Below are 16,388 nucleotides of genomic sequence, written 5' to 3'. Positions count from 1 at the left end.
AAAGCTGTCATGTGATCTGGGAAGCAGAACAAGGTACTGAACCTGAACCTGAACCTGAACCTGACCCTGACCCTGAGACCTGTAGGAGGAGGTGAGAGTTCATTTGCACTAGAAATGTGAATGTGACTGTGAGCGCAACTTGTACTCTGGTCTGCACTATTCAAGAAATAAAGTAACCTGCATGCGTATTTTAACTTTAAACGTAAAGCTGCAGGGAAACACGCAGTGGATTTGGACCTCAGCAACAGTGTCTGGTGTGAACAGTAAAGTGTGTAAAAATGCTTTTACACCACACAGATTACACCTAAAGATTAAACCCAATATGTTCATCATTCATCTTCTGGTCAGGGATCATCATAGGGGGTCCGTCTGATCACTACTGAGACACTCTTCACACACACACACACACACACACACACACACACACACACACACACACACACACACACACACACACACACACACACCTAGGAGCATATTAGACACCATTTTGCCTTCTTGTAAGTTTTTTGGGGGTGAGAAGGAATTAAACAGTAAACGAGTCAAAACAGGGACCCTGGAGTTGCATTGAGAGCTGGACCACAGGCATCTAATACTGTACTTACGATAGGTAAATTAAATGCTATCTTTTATTCTTTAAATGGAGCAACTGAATTACAGGGAAATGTTTTAGCTGGAAATTTGTGCTGGATGAATGAAATACTGACAATTTTAGAATGGAACAATCCGGTGGCTAAAGTGGCACCTTCTCATAGATACTCAGAGATACTAAATGAAATGGATATCATAAACACAGCACATGAATAGATGTGGAAACTGAAAGCAGGAGTAAGTAAGAGATAGTAAATACCACACAGGGGCTCAAACAGCGATCTGATCACATGTATGAAATGTATGTGATCTTACGTTAACAAACTGCATTACTGAAATAAATGGTTTTGATTGCCTTTTATTTTTATATCTTTGCAGTCAAGCCAACAAGAATAGGAACCAGATTTTACACATCATTCTACAAGAGCTCATATTGAGGTCAAGAGGGTCAAAGTATGTCTTACCTACGTCTGAGGTTTTATGGATCTTAATGATCTCAGCCAGGTCAAAGTTCCCTGCGATGATGGCCACCTACAGATGTGTTCAAGATTTAAACCTTTTTTGTTGTAATCATAAAGCATCATGAAATTGTCTGATCTTATTTTGTGATTCAAGAAAAAACATAACTACCTGGAATGCTGTCTGGTTGTTGTAGTTCTTGATGTCTTTATTTGCTCCGCGAAATAGCAACACTCGGGCACATCCGTCCTGTACAGACGGGAAATGTGTGGGACAGGATAGAGGTGAAGGATGGCAGTGTGGAGAGAAGGGAGAAAGGAGAGGGTAGACTGGTGTAGGATCAGAGGATAAAGGCATACATAGCTTTAAAGCAGGGGTCTTTAACTTGGATTGATTGAGCAAAATGTTTTTTTTTTATAATTCTTTTATATTAAATCCCAGACGAGTTGTGTTAAACAATTTTTACATACAACAGCATGAGACACTAGCTGCCATCATTTATTGATTTATTTGGTTGTAAGTGATTGAGCTTTACATTCAATTCATTAAATCTACATGACTATGTAATTAATCAAGGTTGTAATAATTATACCGCTGTTGAATTTTTCGGTCTAATTAGCCAGAAGATGTTGACTCAGTTGCTATAATGTTCTAATATGCTATTGTTTCTGTAGTAACAATTAACACAAGGATGTGTAAATAAAATATATGAATGTCAGGCTGGGTTTTATACTTTTCACTAAATGAAATTATGAAATGTACAATTTCACCCTTTAATAAATAATAAAAGGTGTTAGAACTAGCAAACAAATAAAATGAAAAGGAATAATTAAGGTGCTGTTAATGGGAAATAATCAAATGTATCAAATGACCACCAGGCAACATTGACACTATCGTTGTTAATTTTCCAAAATCCCTGCAGCCCACTTTGAGAACTCAGCATTAAAGAGGTGGTGTGTAATCTCATCTGCAAAGAGCCCGTGTGGGCAAAGTGTCTTTTAGTGGTCCTGAGTGAGTGAGTGAGTGAGTGAGTGAGTGAATGAGTGAGTGAGTGAATGAGTGAGTGAGTGAATGAGTGAGTGAGTGAATGAGTGAGTGAGTGAATGAGTGAGTGAATGAGTGAGTGAGTGAGTGAGTGAGTGAGTGAGTGAGTGAGTGAGTGAAAGTGTAAGAGAGTGAGTGAGTGAGTGAATGAGTGAGTGAGTGAGTGAGTGAGTGAGTGAGTGAGTGAGTGAGTGAGTGAGTGAGTGAGTGAGTGAAAGTGTAAGAGAGTGAGTGAGTGAGTGAGTGAAAGTGTAAGAGAGTGAGTGAGTGAGTGAGTGAGTGAGTGAAAGTGTAAGAGAGTGAGTGAGTGAGTGAGTGAGTGAGTGAGTGAGTGAGTGAGTGAGTGAGTGAGTGAGTGAATAAGAGAATGTGAGTGAGTGAGTGTGAGTGTAAGAGAGTGAATGAGTGAGTGAGTGAGTGAATAAGAGAATGTGAGTGAGTGTGAGTGTAAGAGAGTGAATGAGTGAGTGAGTGAGTGAATAAGAGAATGTGAGTGAGTGAGTGAGTGAGTGAGTGAATAAGAGAATGTGAGTGAGTGAGTGTGTGAGTGAGTGAGTGAGTGAGTGAGTGAGTGAGTGAGTGAGTGAGTGAGTGAATAAGAGAATGTGAGTGAGTGAGTGTGTGAGACTGTAAGAGAGTGAGTGAGAGTGAATGAGAGTGGGTGAATGAGTGAATATGTACCTGGTTGTAGAGAGCACACAGGTGCAGTGCTGTGTTTCCTGAGGCATTCTGTGCACTCATCTCAGCTCCATAGAACAACAGGTGCTCGAGGTGCTGCACATTTCCATGTCGACAAGCCTGTGGATTAACACCACCCCCGTACTTCAGTCCCCCAAGTGCTTCAGATATAGTGTCGAACATATAGATGTGTGTATATATATATATGTGTGTGTGTGTGTGTGTGTGTGTGAGATACCTGGTGGATCTCCTGCCAGCCATTCTCGTCACTGTAGCCGAGCTGAGCATGATCATACAGCAGCAGTTCACAGCAGTATGGGTCACCCCCCACCATAGCACTGTGGTACAGAGGAGTGAGCCCACGGCTGTCTTTATAGTCCGGAGAGGCTCCTAGATCCAACAGTGTCTACATAGTATGAGAAAGACAAAGATTTTTAAAAAAAAAAGGAAAACAAAGAGCTCTGTTTTCATTGAGACACAAGTGTAGATTAGCGCTATAACACCTGTGTATGGGGTAATTTTGGTTGGGCGTAATTTTTTTTACCCAATTTTCCTGCCGATGAATGAGTCTGTACTGATGTGGGTGGAGAAACACAACAGGAGATGAATAAACACACAAAAGCACGAAAAAGTCTTTTGTTGCTCTATCAGCCACCAGATGGATACAGTATTACTACCGCTAAAATATTGACATGAAATCTTTACATACGTCATTATGAAACTACGCTCAGTTCTTAAACAGAAAGAGAGGAGTTGATCTGATCAGATCTCACACCACCGAGCCTATTACTAGTATATTGTTACTAATATAAAGACACTTCAATGTGGAAGAAGTAGTTAGACATTATACAGTGTCTATACTGTTTATCCTACACATTGTCACAGCCAGCCTGGAGTCTATCCCAGGGGACTCAGGGCACAAGGTGGAGGACACCATGTACAGGATGCCAATCCATCACAGGGCCCTACCACAACCACACTTACACACCACACATGTCTTTGGACTGAGGGAGGAAACCAGAGAACCCAGAGGAAACCTGCACACACAGGGTAGAAACAAGAAATCGAGCCCTAAACCCTGGTGGTGCAGGACACACATGCTAACCACTTAGCTTATATCGAACTATACACATTTAAATAAAGCTAAAACTGGAAGGATTCATCCAGAAATGTACAAAAACGTTTTTAAAAAAAATCCTAATTTGCTAGTTATTAATTGGGGGGATGTGGGAGCTTAGTTTTTAAGGTGTTGGACTACCAATAGGAAGGTTGTGAGCTTGAACCCCAGGTCCACCATGCTTCCACCACTGGGCCCCTGAGCAAGGCCCCCAACCTCCAATTTCTCAGCTGTATAAAGATAAATATGTCATTCTGGATAAGCATGTCTGCCAAATGCCATAAATATAAATAAAAAAGGAAATATTTTTAATGGAAATGAAGTTGCTGTCATGTTTTATGTGAATCCTAACTGTTATTACATATCTATTACTCATATCTGCTGGACATATGCAACACTAACCTTATGTAGTTTGCTAAAATTTGATTTGTTTCTAAGACAACTTATGCTAGCTAATGGAATCAGTGCTAGTCTAAAAAGGTATTAGCAAAGAAAGCAAGCTAAGTTAAATAAAGCCAGTTAATGTTAGCAAGTTAGATCAAATTAACCAGAAGGTATGAAATTTTTTTTTTTTTTTTTGAAGCAAAAGGAAACAAATGATTTTATATGAGACTTTGCATATTTCATCATACTGAAATATTTTACTGAGGTAGAGCCAGGAGCATTTCTCCTCAAATTCAAACTGCAGTCTGGTGGCTGCTACACACACAGACTCTGAAGCTCACCAAAAAAACGTATATTGTAGCAGTTTTCTGCGTTGGCATTATAACAACGACGGTTACGGGGTTTTACTTCAGCTACATGTAGCTAAATGCCATTTTGTTACTCTCACACAAATTCACAAAATCTCTGCAGACTCAAATCTTTAAGCTTTTTTAGCTATCGAATAAACCCATCTTTTTTTGGAAATATTGCCAGTAAAATTCCACTCTACATGGTTCTATTCCTCATGTTTATAAGACATCTGGCTTGAAAGATTTCTGTAAAACACAGTAAAAAGATAACAGTATATCCCCACAGATGGTGCTTGCTGAGGATTGGTTTGGACTGTGTGTAGTGTGTGTGGTGTGTGTATGAGACTCACAGTTAGAGCTATGTGGTTGTGCGTCTGCACGGCCTTGTGAAGTGCGGTGATGCCGTCTCTGGTTCTGAAGTCTAGGTGAGCTCCTCCACTCCTCAGAACTTTAATAAGATCAGCGCTCGATTCCAACTGTGCTGCCAGAGTAAGGGGCGACTCTGCAACACACACGCATACACACACACACACACACACACACACAACAAATGGTTACAACCATTTTGTTGATATTAGAAATGTTTGAAAATTATCTCAAGGGTTTTTCTTTCTCTTAAGAATTCTTAAATAGGCAAAGAAATCTTGGGTTCTAATATAAAAAAAATTCACAGTTTTTATTTTAATTAAAAAAATCCAGTTTGTTGTTGTCGGGAGTCTACACAGATCCTTTTACGCACTCAATTTGAGAAACAGCTTTAGATTTGCAAAGATTTGAACAGGGTTCTTGCGTGGTTAGTGTGTGTGTGTGTGTGTGTGTGTGTGTGTGTATAATATAGTATGTTGCTGTTGGATTCTACATATAGTACAGTAGAACTCTCAGAAGCCAAAGAACCATCTTTATTATCTTAAATAGAAATGTTTTTTTATGCTACCCAGTTCTAGATTAAAAAAGATAATCATTAAAAATGAAATGCCTATTGTTGGTCTCTATATAAAACTTTTTTTATATAGTTTTAAACCCTTTTTATCAGTACAATAGTGTTTCATCCTGCCACCAGAATGGAAATCGACTTATTGGACATTTTATAGTCAGTATAAACAATTGAATGATTTCACAAGTCTGATCTAAAATGAGTCAGGGCTCTGTTGGCTTTCAGTGTAAGATGTGTGTTTTTGGTATCTGTTGGTAAACTTACACAGAGTTTTAATGATTTTGTGATTTAGTGATTTAGTAATTTAGTGAATTGATCAAAATCAAATTTCAGATTTCTATGAATATATTGCCCCTAGAAGGCTTAAAGAAAAAAAACAGAAAAATACAAATTCTATTATAACTATTTCCATATGGCTAAACATAACAAAAATGTCCTCCTCACCTCCAGTGTCTACATCATGGAAGTTGGGATCTAGCCCTTTCTCCAGGAACCTGCAGACTTTCTCCACACTCCTCTGTTGAACGTACTCCATAAACTTCTTCAGATTGGCCTAAAAGGGAAACACAATATGATAATTAGCACAATGACCATAACGAAACTGAAATATACTGTATATTTAAAAAATAACAATGTTTGCCTTTTACATTAGCATGTTTCCATCATTTCCAGGAAGTTTTTGAAGTTGAATATTTGAACAAGGAAGTGAATATAAAGTACTGCATCTGTGAAGGAAAGCTGTGTTTATATTGTACATAATCTATCTTTAGTCACACTAGTGGCACTAATATTAATATTCATCTGTTGTGTTTGATCTTTAATTACAAATTATATAAAAGTAAAATAAATATACTTAATAAATATAGGAAATGTAGTATAACTACAGTAAACTTTAATACTTTTGTGTCTTTAAGACATCTGTTGCCAGAATCTAAAAAAATCCCTCTTTTTTCCAGTTATTATGTATTTTCTACATACAATACAAACACATTTAAATATAAGTCTAATATTAATCATGTCCTGTAAAGCTGCTTTGAGACAATGTCCATTGTTAAATATAATATATACAAATAAAATTGAATTGAATTGAACTGAATATTTTCAGTTATTAGAAACTAATTTTCAGGACTTAAGAAGAGAAAGTGTGTCTTTGAACATCTCCATAGGAAAGTGAAAGTTTTTTTTAAAAAATATATTCAATTTTCAATTAAGTTTTTATTTGTATAGGACTTTTAACATAGTCTCAAACAGCTTTAGAGAACATAACTAATATAGTACAAAAAGTTTATTATAGAAATATTAATATATTACAAAAGTTCAAGATTTATATGAGACATTTAAATGTGTTTGTATTTATCTCCAATTAAAATCCTAATAAACAAAACAAAAAAAAAAGATTAAAAAGATTACTATAGCACTGGACTTCTAGCCCCGTACAAAGTCTGTCGTGTGTTACCTTAGTGTGAAGTTTGGCTAGTTGCTTGTCATCCACATGGCTCTGAGTGTAAACACGTCTCTTGTAGCGAAACTGCGTGCACAATACACACACAGAGAGGTAAAGTTTTTTTAACTTTATCTCCATTTCCAGCATTAGATTTAGCATTAGGTTTTTACTAGCCTTAAAGCATTAAAGACGAAGTAAGACAAATGTGTGTGTGTGTGTGTGTGTGTGTGTGTGTGTGTGTGTGTGTGTGTGTGTGTGTGTGTGTGTACCTCTAGGTAAGGTACAGGTGTTACAGTAGGGAGAGGATACTCCCTGAGCAGTCTTTCTTCATCCAGGAACTTGCCGGCTCTGCCGTTGAAAGCCGGGAGGTAGAGGCCATAGTTCAGCACGTCTGTCAGGCTCTGGGTCAGAGTAACCAAAACCCGCTGCTTACACACCCACACCGGAGCCTCCAAGTCCAAGCGCAGACACTTCTATACACACAAACACCATAAACACACAAACATGTATGCTAGGAAGTGTGGGAAACAGGGGAAGTGGTAGCTCAGTGTTTAAGGTGTCAGACTACTGCTTGGAAGGTTGTGAGTTTAAACCCTGCCCGTGACTAAGTCCCTTAATCCTCAATTGCTCAGCTGTATAAATGAGATAAATGTAAGACATTCTAAATAAGGGCATCTGCCAAATGCTGTGAACACAAATGCTTAAGAAGAATTCAAACTTTGTGTGCCAGTGTTTGATGGATAATTCAGATTTAGAAATGTATCTTAACAAGAAATCTGTCCTAACTTATTACATTTCATTAGTTCTGTTAATGAACCAAACTAATTATATTCACATACAGGAAGTAGATGTCATTCTACGGCATTTGGGTTAGGATAATTTTTTTTTATGTAGTTAGAGAGCTAACAAAAATAGACTTAAGCATGATCGCAAAACAAAGCGAATGCTTAATTTATTTCATTTTACTGTTAATGAGCAAATACTTTGCACAATCCTTTTACTTGGTCAAACTCACTGCTTCTTTCTGTAGTCTAAATGGCACAGTTATTTATATCTCCATACACTGAGAAAGTTGGGATAGCTTTAAAAGGTAAAGTAACATCACAGCTAAGAATTACTGCTGTGTTCTTTGAGATAATAGTTCGTATGATTCATACAGGGTCAGTTTGTGGGTCAAAATGACTGCAGTATTAACTCCAGCTCTCTGTTATTCCTATTCCTGTGTCTAATCATTACTCTAGTGCTCGTTTTGTGACTGACAATGGACTGAAAGCCTGAGAAAATGTAGCTAGCAAGTTATGAATATGATCCATCGCTAACACACCTGAGGTAATCTGTGGCTAGCTTTGAGCTTCGAGTGATTCCTCATGTTTGAAGTGCTTGAATGGTATAAGGTTATAATGGTATAATGGCTTTTTAGCATAGCATTTTTAGCGCTTTTTAGCCTCCCGATCGACCTAGCGCTTTTCAGCATTGTCTTCCACAAAAGTCTCTTAGTCTCTAAAGTATTTCTTCCTCTTCTGCAGACCAGCTTTTACTTTACACAAGTGGGTTTTATTGATAGATTCACATCCCAACATTATCAATGTTGTTAGATTTATTATTCAGAGTTTTTGTAGCATTTAGCCTGTTTGTTTGCTCACATGAACCTTCTGACAAATAACCTCAGTAACAGTAACAGTAATATCAAATTTGACCAAATGTGTTATATGAGTGAAATATGTCAGGAAAGTTTAATGGCACCAATAAAGGGCCAAAATGTTACTGTACACATTTAAATAATAAGCCTAAGATTATGTTCTTGGTATTCACTGGGATTTGTTCTAGAATTAAAGGGTTTATAAAAGCAAAATCATAGTCTTAGAACTGCTGTTTTTGGAGCTGATTTTTTCTCTCTCCAAATGAAAGCTTATCTCTGTTCTCTGAGACACACGTACATACAGTACAGACCAAAAGTTTGGACACACCACCTTTTCAAAAGGACAATGACACCAAACACACCTCCAGGCTGTGTAAGGGCTATTTGACCATGAAGGAGAGTGATGGGGTGCTGCACCAGATGACCCGGCCTCCACAGTCACCGGACCTGAACCCAATCGAGATGGTTTGGGGTGAGCTGGACCGCAGAGTGAAGGCAAAAGGGCCAACAAGTGCTAAGCAACTCTGGGAACTCCTTCAAGACTGTTGGAAGACCATTTCAGGTGACTACCTCTTGAAGCTCAAGAGAATGCCAAGAGTGTGCAAAGCAGTAATCAAAGCATTCTTTGAAGAACCTAGAATATGACATATTTTCAGTTGTTTCACACTTTTTTGTTATGTACGTATATAATTCCACATGTGTTAATTCATAGTTTTGATGCCTTCAGTGTAAATCTACAATTTTCATAGTCATGAAAATAAAGAAAACTCTTTGAATGAGAAGGTGTGTCCAAACTTTTGGTCTGTACTGTATTTTCAGCATGAGACTATAGTAAAGAAAATGACAGGATGTGCGATTATGAATTGTGGTTGACCTCTTCCTGAATTTTACACCACAGCTCTGTTGAATCGCCAATCTGAGGGTGTTTATTATTATTCTTCACCAGCAGCCCTGACAGTGGTTCTGAATAGGTTTATAGTACGCTATAGTTTCTATAAGAATAGCTCATGCACAAGAATGTGTATTACTGGATAATACATGGATGAAATTGTATTTTTGGTCTTTTTATCCAACAGAAAAAACTGTGTGAAGCTTCTATGACATAACTGATAATAGGAATTAACTCATTTTGTGGACTTTCCACAATGTAACTTTAAATGTTTAAAAAATGTGTAATTTGTCAACATTTGCAATCACATCCTTTCATATGAGAGAAAAAAAAAACATTTTGGGACTTTAGGCTTAACTCAGTAACAGTAACTCATTATGGGATCTTTTCCTATAACAATGTATTATTCCTCATTTTCTGACATGAATAATCCAAATAAGAGATCTGAAAAGCACAAAAAGGCAATGACATGCATAATGAGTACATAGACATGACAGGGAGTTTGGAAAAGGTTGCTTAAGTGTGCATGAGAGAGAGGAACAGAAGCGCTGTATCTCTCAGCTCCTAATCTCTCAGAACTTTGACCAGAGAGGAAGAAGAAGCGCTGCACAGACTCACTGTTTGCTGAAGGTCAGGGATTCCGATGCGGATAATGACGGCGTTTCCGTGGAGATCTTCCATGGAATCGTTGGAGCCACCCATAGACCCTGGAGAGCCACGAATGCTGTCGTCGCCGTGGTTTCCGTTGGTAGGGGCGTGCTGTTGCCGCGGCCTGTCGGGAGCCTCATGTTTGCCGTCGGCAGGTGGACTCATAGGCATGCTCTGGGAATGTGTGTGAGGGTATGGGGGGTGGGTGGGTGTGCGCTGCTCAATACGCTGGCCTCACAACCCTACCAACACAACGTACATGCACGCACACACACACGGTTTCATAATCAGCTTAAAGACATGTCTCTACACTGCAGTATGTGCTCACGGTGTACAGCATAGTTTAATCTATGTGTGTGTGTCTGTGTGAAGGAGAGAGAGTGAGAGACAGAGAGAGTGAGAGACAGAGAGAGTGAGAGACAGAGAGAGAGAGAGAGAGAGAGTGAGAGACAGAGAGAGAGAGAGAGAGAGAGAGAGAGAGAGAGAGAGAGAGAGAGACAGGTATTAAAAAAAGGCCTGCTGGTTGTGAGTGGTTGCCATGGACACTGTGAAACAGATCCATTTGGGGGAAAAAATGGAATTTCAGGGAACCCTGTATTACATGTCACCATGGCAACGCTGCACTCTGCTTGTTCTGCTGAGCTACGGCACCTCCACTTCCTTTTTCAAGAGGACACACACAACGCACTACACTACATTTCACTACACTACATGCGGCAAGCGCTTCCATCATGTACCACTCAAGCCATTAACATCCACACAAAACTTCAATTTGTCCACACACACACACACACACACACACACACACACACACACACACACACACACACACACGCACACGCACACACGCACACGCACACACACACACACCTGTTCTGCCACTAGTAACTCATGCAGGCACGTCTCCCACCTCCCACACACACTCACATGTGCAATCACACACCCAGTGGCAGCGTATAAGAAAGTCCCTTGCTATTGTCCTGGTAGGCAGAGCGGAAGCCCTCACTTATATAACAGAGCGACGGGAGAACACAGGAGATGGAAAAAAAACAAAAGGCCAAGAGATTAAGAGGTATTAATCATAAACAGCCATCATCACAACTGTTTCTGGTAAATGATTACTGCTTTCACCATAAAATACATCTGACTGCTTGCAAATACTTCAAATATGAACCCCTATACACTGTGTAACATACATACTGTCTATGTGTACACCTCTAAACATTCTCTGTAAAGGTCTTTTTCTGTAAAGTGAAGACGTTTTTAAAATAATGAAATGAAATGAAAGGAAAATATCTGATTGAAAAGAAGAAAAAACAACACATCACTATAGAGAGCAGTGTGCAGAGTAAAGAACTGCATTAAATCAATATTTGGTGTGACACCCCAGTATTTGCATTTTAAATTGAATCAGTTTCCTCAGAAACACCGTCTTACAGTTTAATAAGAAAATCGGCCAGTAACAGCTCTTCTCTACGCCTTGGCTGAAAAGCGCTCTATTACTTCATGTCACATTCTTTAACAAAATACAGCATTTTTTTTTACTTAAAATTGTAAACCTAAAACATGCAAATATGCTTTTGTGTCAATATACTAACACAGACAAAAATCTGTAGGCTGTTTAAGACACTTACACAATGCTGCATGGATATACAATACACTCACGCAAACTACAGGCCACTTTAATAGGAACGCCTGCACCCCCTCATTCATACAGTTATCTAATCAGCCAATCATGTGGCAGCTGTACAGTGCATACAATCATGCAGAAACTAGTCACGAGCTTCAATTAATGCTCACATCAAACATCTGTCAAACTATGATAATAGCAGGGCTGATGATGCCTGATGGGATGGTTAACAATCTCTAGAGATTACACAGAATCAGTAGTGAGTATGTGTGCAGGCAGAAACTCATTGTTTATGAGAGAGTTGAGAACAGAATAGCGAGGCTGACAGGATGGCTACGGCAATTCAAATAATTACTCTTTACAACCATGTCAAGCAGAAATGCATCCCAGATTGCACTACACACTGAACCTGGAGGTGGATGGGCTACAACTGCAGTAAATCACATCAGGTTCCTCTCCGGACAAGCAAAGAACAGAAATATGAGGCTACATGTGGATACAGGATCACTGAAACTGGACAGATGAATATTGGAAAAAAAGACCAGGTGATGTCTTTCCTTGAAATATCCATTTTCTGCATATTTTATAATACTACACAATTGGCTAATTGGACAGGTTGCAGGTAATTACAGTATATAAAATTAACAGATTTAAAAAGAAAATAATAATAATAATAACCTGGTTTGTGAAAGTGTGCAAACCATTTTATAACTGGGGATGTGGCTGTGTTCAGAATGAACCAATCACGTTCAATCTCATGTTCAAAAAACACAAATAAACTCAAATAAAGATCAGCTGTAGGTTTCTGTAGGTTTTCTTCACATCTTCCTGTTTTCATGTGACTAGTAAAGCCATGGTCCACAAAACCAATTCTTTCAAAGCATGCATGGTATCTTACTTGTTGAAAGATTGTGATCAGGAGATTGGTATAATTTTTTCCCCAAAACATTACATGTACAATAAAAACTCCATATAGTCCATCATCACCAAACCACAGTGACATCACCAAGAACAGGATGTCCCTCAATATCTATAAAAGACAAAAACTTACCAGGGAGGCTTCCAAGAGACCTAAGGCAACAATAAAGGAGACACGGGAATGTCTGACAAGTACTGATTACTCTTTGCATGTGATAACAATCTGGGCTCTGGGGTAGTGTGGCTAGACAGAAACCCTTTCTTACAAAAAAACATCTAAGCTGAATTAACCTCACCCCAATCCATGTGGGGAAAAATACGGTAGATTGTTGCCAAAAAAAGAAAGCACAAACACCATGCCCAAAAAGAAGCATGGTGATGGTAGCACCATGCTTTAATACAGCCAGAGCTGGGGCAGACCATTGAGGGGAGCAGGAATAGCTAGAAACACCAGTTAATCTTTATACAAAAACTTTGGGTGTCTGCTAGTAAGCTGTAGCTAAAATAAAATGTTTCGCCTTTCAGCACACCAATGACCCAAAGCATACACCCAAAATAATAAAGGAAAAGCTTAATCAAAAGAAGATCAATGTTTGTGAATGACTAATCCAGAGTCTAGACCTGAATCCAACTAATGATCTGTGGAGTGACCTGAAGCAAGCTTCTCTTGCTCTTACATTCTGATGGATCTATAATGATTTAGAAAGAAAGATTGAGGAAATATTGTCAAGTTAAGACATAGACTCTTACACTAAAGCACTGAGAGGTGGAATACGATCAAATGGTGCATCAATAAATTATTAGTAAAGGGGTGTACATACTTATACAACTAGGTTAGTATACAAATTTTCCTTTCATTTCACATTAAGGGGGAAAATTTGAGACAGAGAGAGAGAGAGAGAGAGAGAGAGAGAGAGAGAGAGAGAGAGAGAAGGAGAATAGCCAGATATTTCTTGTATTCAGCTGCAGTATTAATTACAATATTGAGCTTCATTATGAGGGCAATATGAGCTTCAAAGCTTAGTGACTTTTTGTAACTGAGAATTTAATTCTGGTCTCCTGATAGTTGTCAAATTGAATGAAGATCTAGAGCAAACCGTTTCTAAATCTTATATTACTTAGATTCAATAGCAAAATTGAGTAGACATTGTTTCTAGGTTTAAAAAAGTGACAACGTACCTCGATATTTCATCAACCTAATAATATTATATAATAATATATATTATAAATCTAACCAAATGAAACATATTCCCATACTGATATATATAAAAAAAAATATGATTCACCTTTGGCCTGGATTTCCCATCTGAAGTTGAAGGTAGGCAATGTCAAACCTGAGGATACCTCAATTTCCCTGGAATCTTTAGAGCGTGAAAATATCCCTCCTTATATGTGTCTTTTAAATAGTATCCCAACTAGGTTTTACAAGGGACCGGGCAGAATATTCTTAGTTGTAGCTGTGAGTTCAGAGATTTCAGGAAACATCAAGCCCAGCCCTAATGCTGAATGCTGGAGAGCAGGATAGCAAGTAGGAAAAAGGAAACTCCAACAGGAAGGGTTCAGATCCCTGTGCTATGGATCTCAGCCAATCAGCAAGCACTTTCAAACATCTTGACCAATAAAATGAGTTGTTCTTAATATTCCCACTAAGACCCAATGTCTACTATTATCTATTTTTATCTTAATACGACAAGGACTCAGTTTCGTTTAGAAAAACATTTACAACTGAAATTCTAAATGACAAAGTGTGAAAGTGAATTTATTTTAAAGGATATTGAGTATCTATTGCACCTTTAAAGAAATGACTGAAATCCTAAATTTGCCCTAGTGTCTGTTCTATAGAAATAACTCTCGCTAGTGATTTCTTAGCTGCTTACCAGCTACAGGAAGTAACTAAGAATGAATGCAATTTACGGGATGTATATGTGTGTACATACTCTGGTTAGATTGTTAGCTATTACAGCAGTTCTGACTACAAGGCAAATCAGAGGTTAAAATCTAATACTTTGAATCGAATCGAATCTAAACTTATCTAATCTAATTTCATGTCCATAGTTAAACAGGATCTTTCGGAGGAGGACAACTCCACATGAACAGATTTTTAAACACGGTAGTGATACAGTTATGTTATCTATATGCACCGGTTTATTTAACATTTTTTTGGAGTCTCCAGTGTCAGTATAAGCCAGATTTCTGTGAATTTTCAAAATTACAGCAGATTTTCTGTAGATTTGGGCCGAGACGTGTCACAAGACATAATCACAACATGCATTAAGCCAAACTCTCTGCGATTCATGTGGATCGAACATGAGTACAGCTATCACAGGAAGTAATTATATGTGTCTTCACTGGCAGGAGTCTAAAAGAAGAATTTCACCTGGTTTTCCACAAATGAAGCACCAAACACAAAACATAAGGTACATCACAAATTAAAAAAAAATCAAGCTTTTTTAGCTGCAACGATCACTAAAAACTCCACAAAATCCTGAAGGAACTGGGTAACAATACCCGGTGATATTGCCAAACTATTGAGGTACAGAAAAAATGGATGAAAGGATGGATATACTGAGAAACAGATAGAGAGACAGCTCTGGAGTGGATGAGCTAAAGGGATGAATATACTTCTCAGCAATCCTCCATTTCCCATATACATCAAAAGCATCAAACGCACACCCACACAATCACACACGCTCTCTCACATGTATAGACACATGCACACATGCCACAGCTAATTGGAACATGGCCTATACGCCCATTTAAGACAGACCTCAACCCGAACCTCTGCAGTGTCTAATCTAGAAACTTGTTTTCAAGCTCGGCCCTTCTAGCCATGCAAAGTCACTTCCTGTGATCTCAGCCTCACTTCCTGCGCCTCTTCCCGACTGGAACAAGCCAAGGCTCCTCGGGATGTTTTGTCAGGAAGTGAAGGAAAGCCTGTACACCACTGATAGCTTAGCCTTTTCCTCCAACAGCACAAACACACACACACACACACACACACACACACACACACACACTGAAAGCAGGCCAGAAATAAAAGCGGCTGCCTCCCACCCACATACACCCCTGATCAATCCTAAATGCATAGAGAGTGACAGAATTAAAAATATCTCTTCTGCTGAAGGGCAGCACATGAGTACTCTGTAGCACATTCATGAAAATCCCTGAAACAGTACATACATAATAACACACTTATAGTGCCAGTATCTACTGCCAAGTATGCACATAATTAATGCCAAATGTGTTCATAATTATGCACGGGTTGGTATATTTGTGGAGCAGGTAAATCTTCATTATCACTTCAAAGCAGACAAAGCATAAGGTGTTACCAAGTCCCCACATCAAGCCAATTCCTAGGATACTAAAGGACCATTAGAGAAAAGTCAGAGCTACACACGTACTCTTGTGGTTACATAAGAGTAGCCTTGAAGTGTGTGAGAGCCTCCAGAGGAGAGAAGAACGAAAATGCGTCTAAAGCAATGCCTGGCAACACAGATGATTCCACTTCCTATTCAAAAGGGAATGTACCAAGTTGATACAGAGGATCGATACTGGGGCCTGAGCCAGTGGATCAGACTGCATCCTTTCCAATTCAATTTCATATGATTTGTATAGCAATTTTACTTTTACAACAAACATCAATAGGCTTTACAGAAATCCATA

The 16,388-nt window shown here is 38.6% G+C and overlaps 1 protein-coding gene across 11 annotated transcripts in view; it reads right to left on the bottom strand.

Moving 5' to 3' along the window:
* Positions 1-16,388, bottom strand: part of shank3b (SH3 and multiple ankyrin repeat domains 3b) — a 33,421-nt gene that overhangs the window by 13,922 nt on the left and 3,111 nt on the right. For 3 of the 11 annotated variants that reach the window (XM_047804297.1, XM_047804296.1, XM_047804298.1), the window contains exons 1-10: positions 14,012-14,266; positions 10,148-10,419; positions 7,271-7,474; positions 7,014-7,085; positions 6,002-6,110; positions 4,974-5,125; positions 3,011-3,178; positions 2,776-2,892; positions 1,222-1,299; positions 1,056-1,122 (exon numbers count right to left, since the gene is read on the bottom strand). In XM_047804297.1, the coding sequence (XP_047660253.1) occupies positions 1,056-1,122; positions 1,222-1,299; positions 2,776-2,892; positions 3,011-3,178; positions 4,974-5,125; positions 6,002-6,110; positions 7,014-7,085; positions 7,271-7,474; positions 10,148-10,348 (1,168 nt within the window). In that variant the 5' untranslated portion in view covers positions 10,349-10,419; positions 14,012-14,266. Of the gene's footprint in view, positions 1-1,055; positions 1,123-1,221; positions 1,300-2,775; positions 2,893-3,010; positions 3,179-4,973; positions 5,126-6,001; positions 6,111-7,013; positions 7,086-7,270; positions 7,475-10,147; positions 10,420-14,011; positions 14,267-16,388 lie in introns of those variants that run through there. The other 8 variants (XM_047804294.1, XM_027151715.2, XM_047804300.1 and 5 more) reach the window with 5 other exon arrangements.

The sequence above is a fragment of the Tachysurus fulvidraco genome, chromosome 19 (genome assembly GCF_022655615.1).
Source record: "Tachysurus fulvidraco isolate hzauxx_2018 chromosome 19, HZAU_PFXX_2.0, whole genome shotgun sequence".
NCBI lineage: Eukaryota > Metazoa > Chordata > Actinopteri > Siluriformes > Bagridae > Tachysurus > Tachysurus fulvidraco.
The sequence above is the reverse complement of the archived record's forward strand: the minus strand, read 5'-3'. Positions and strand labels throughout refer to the sequence as shown.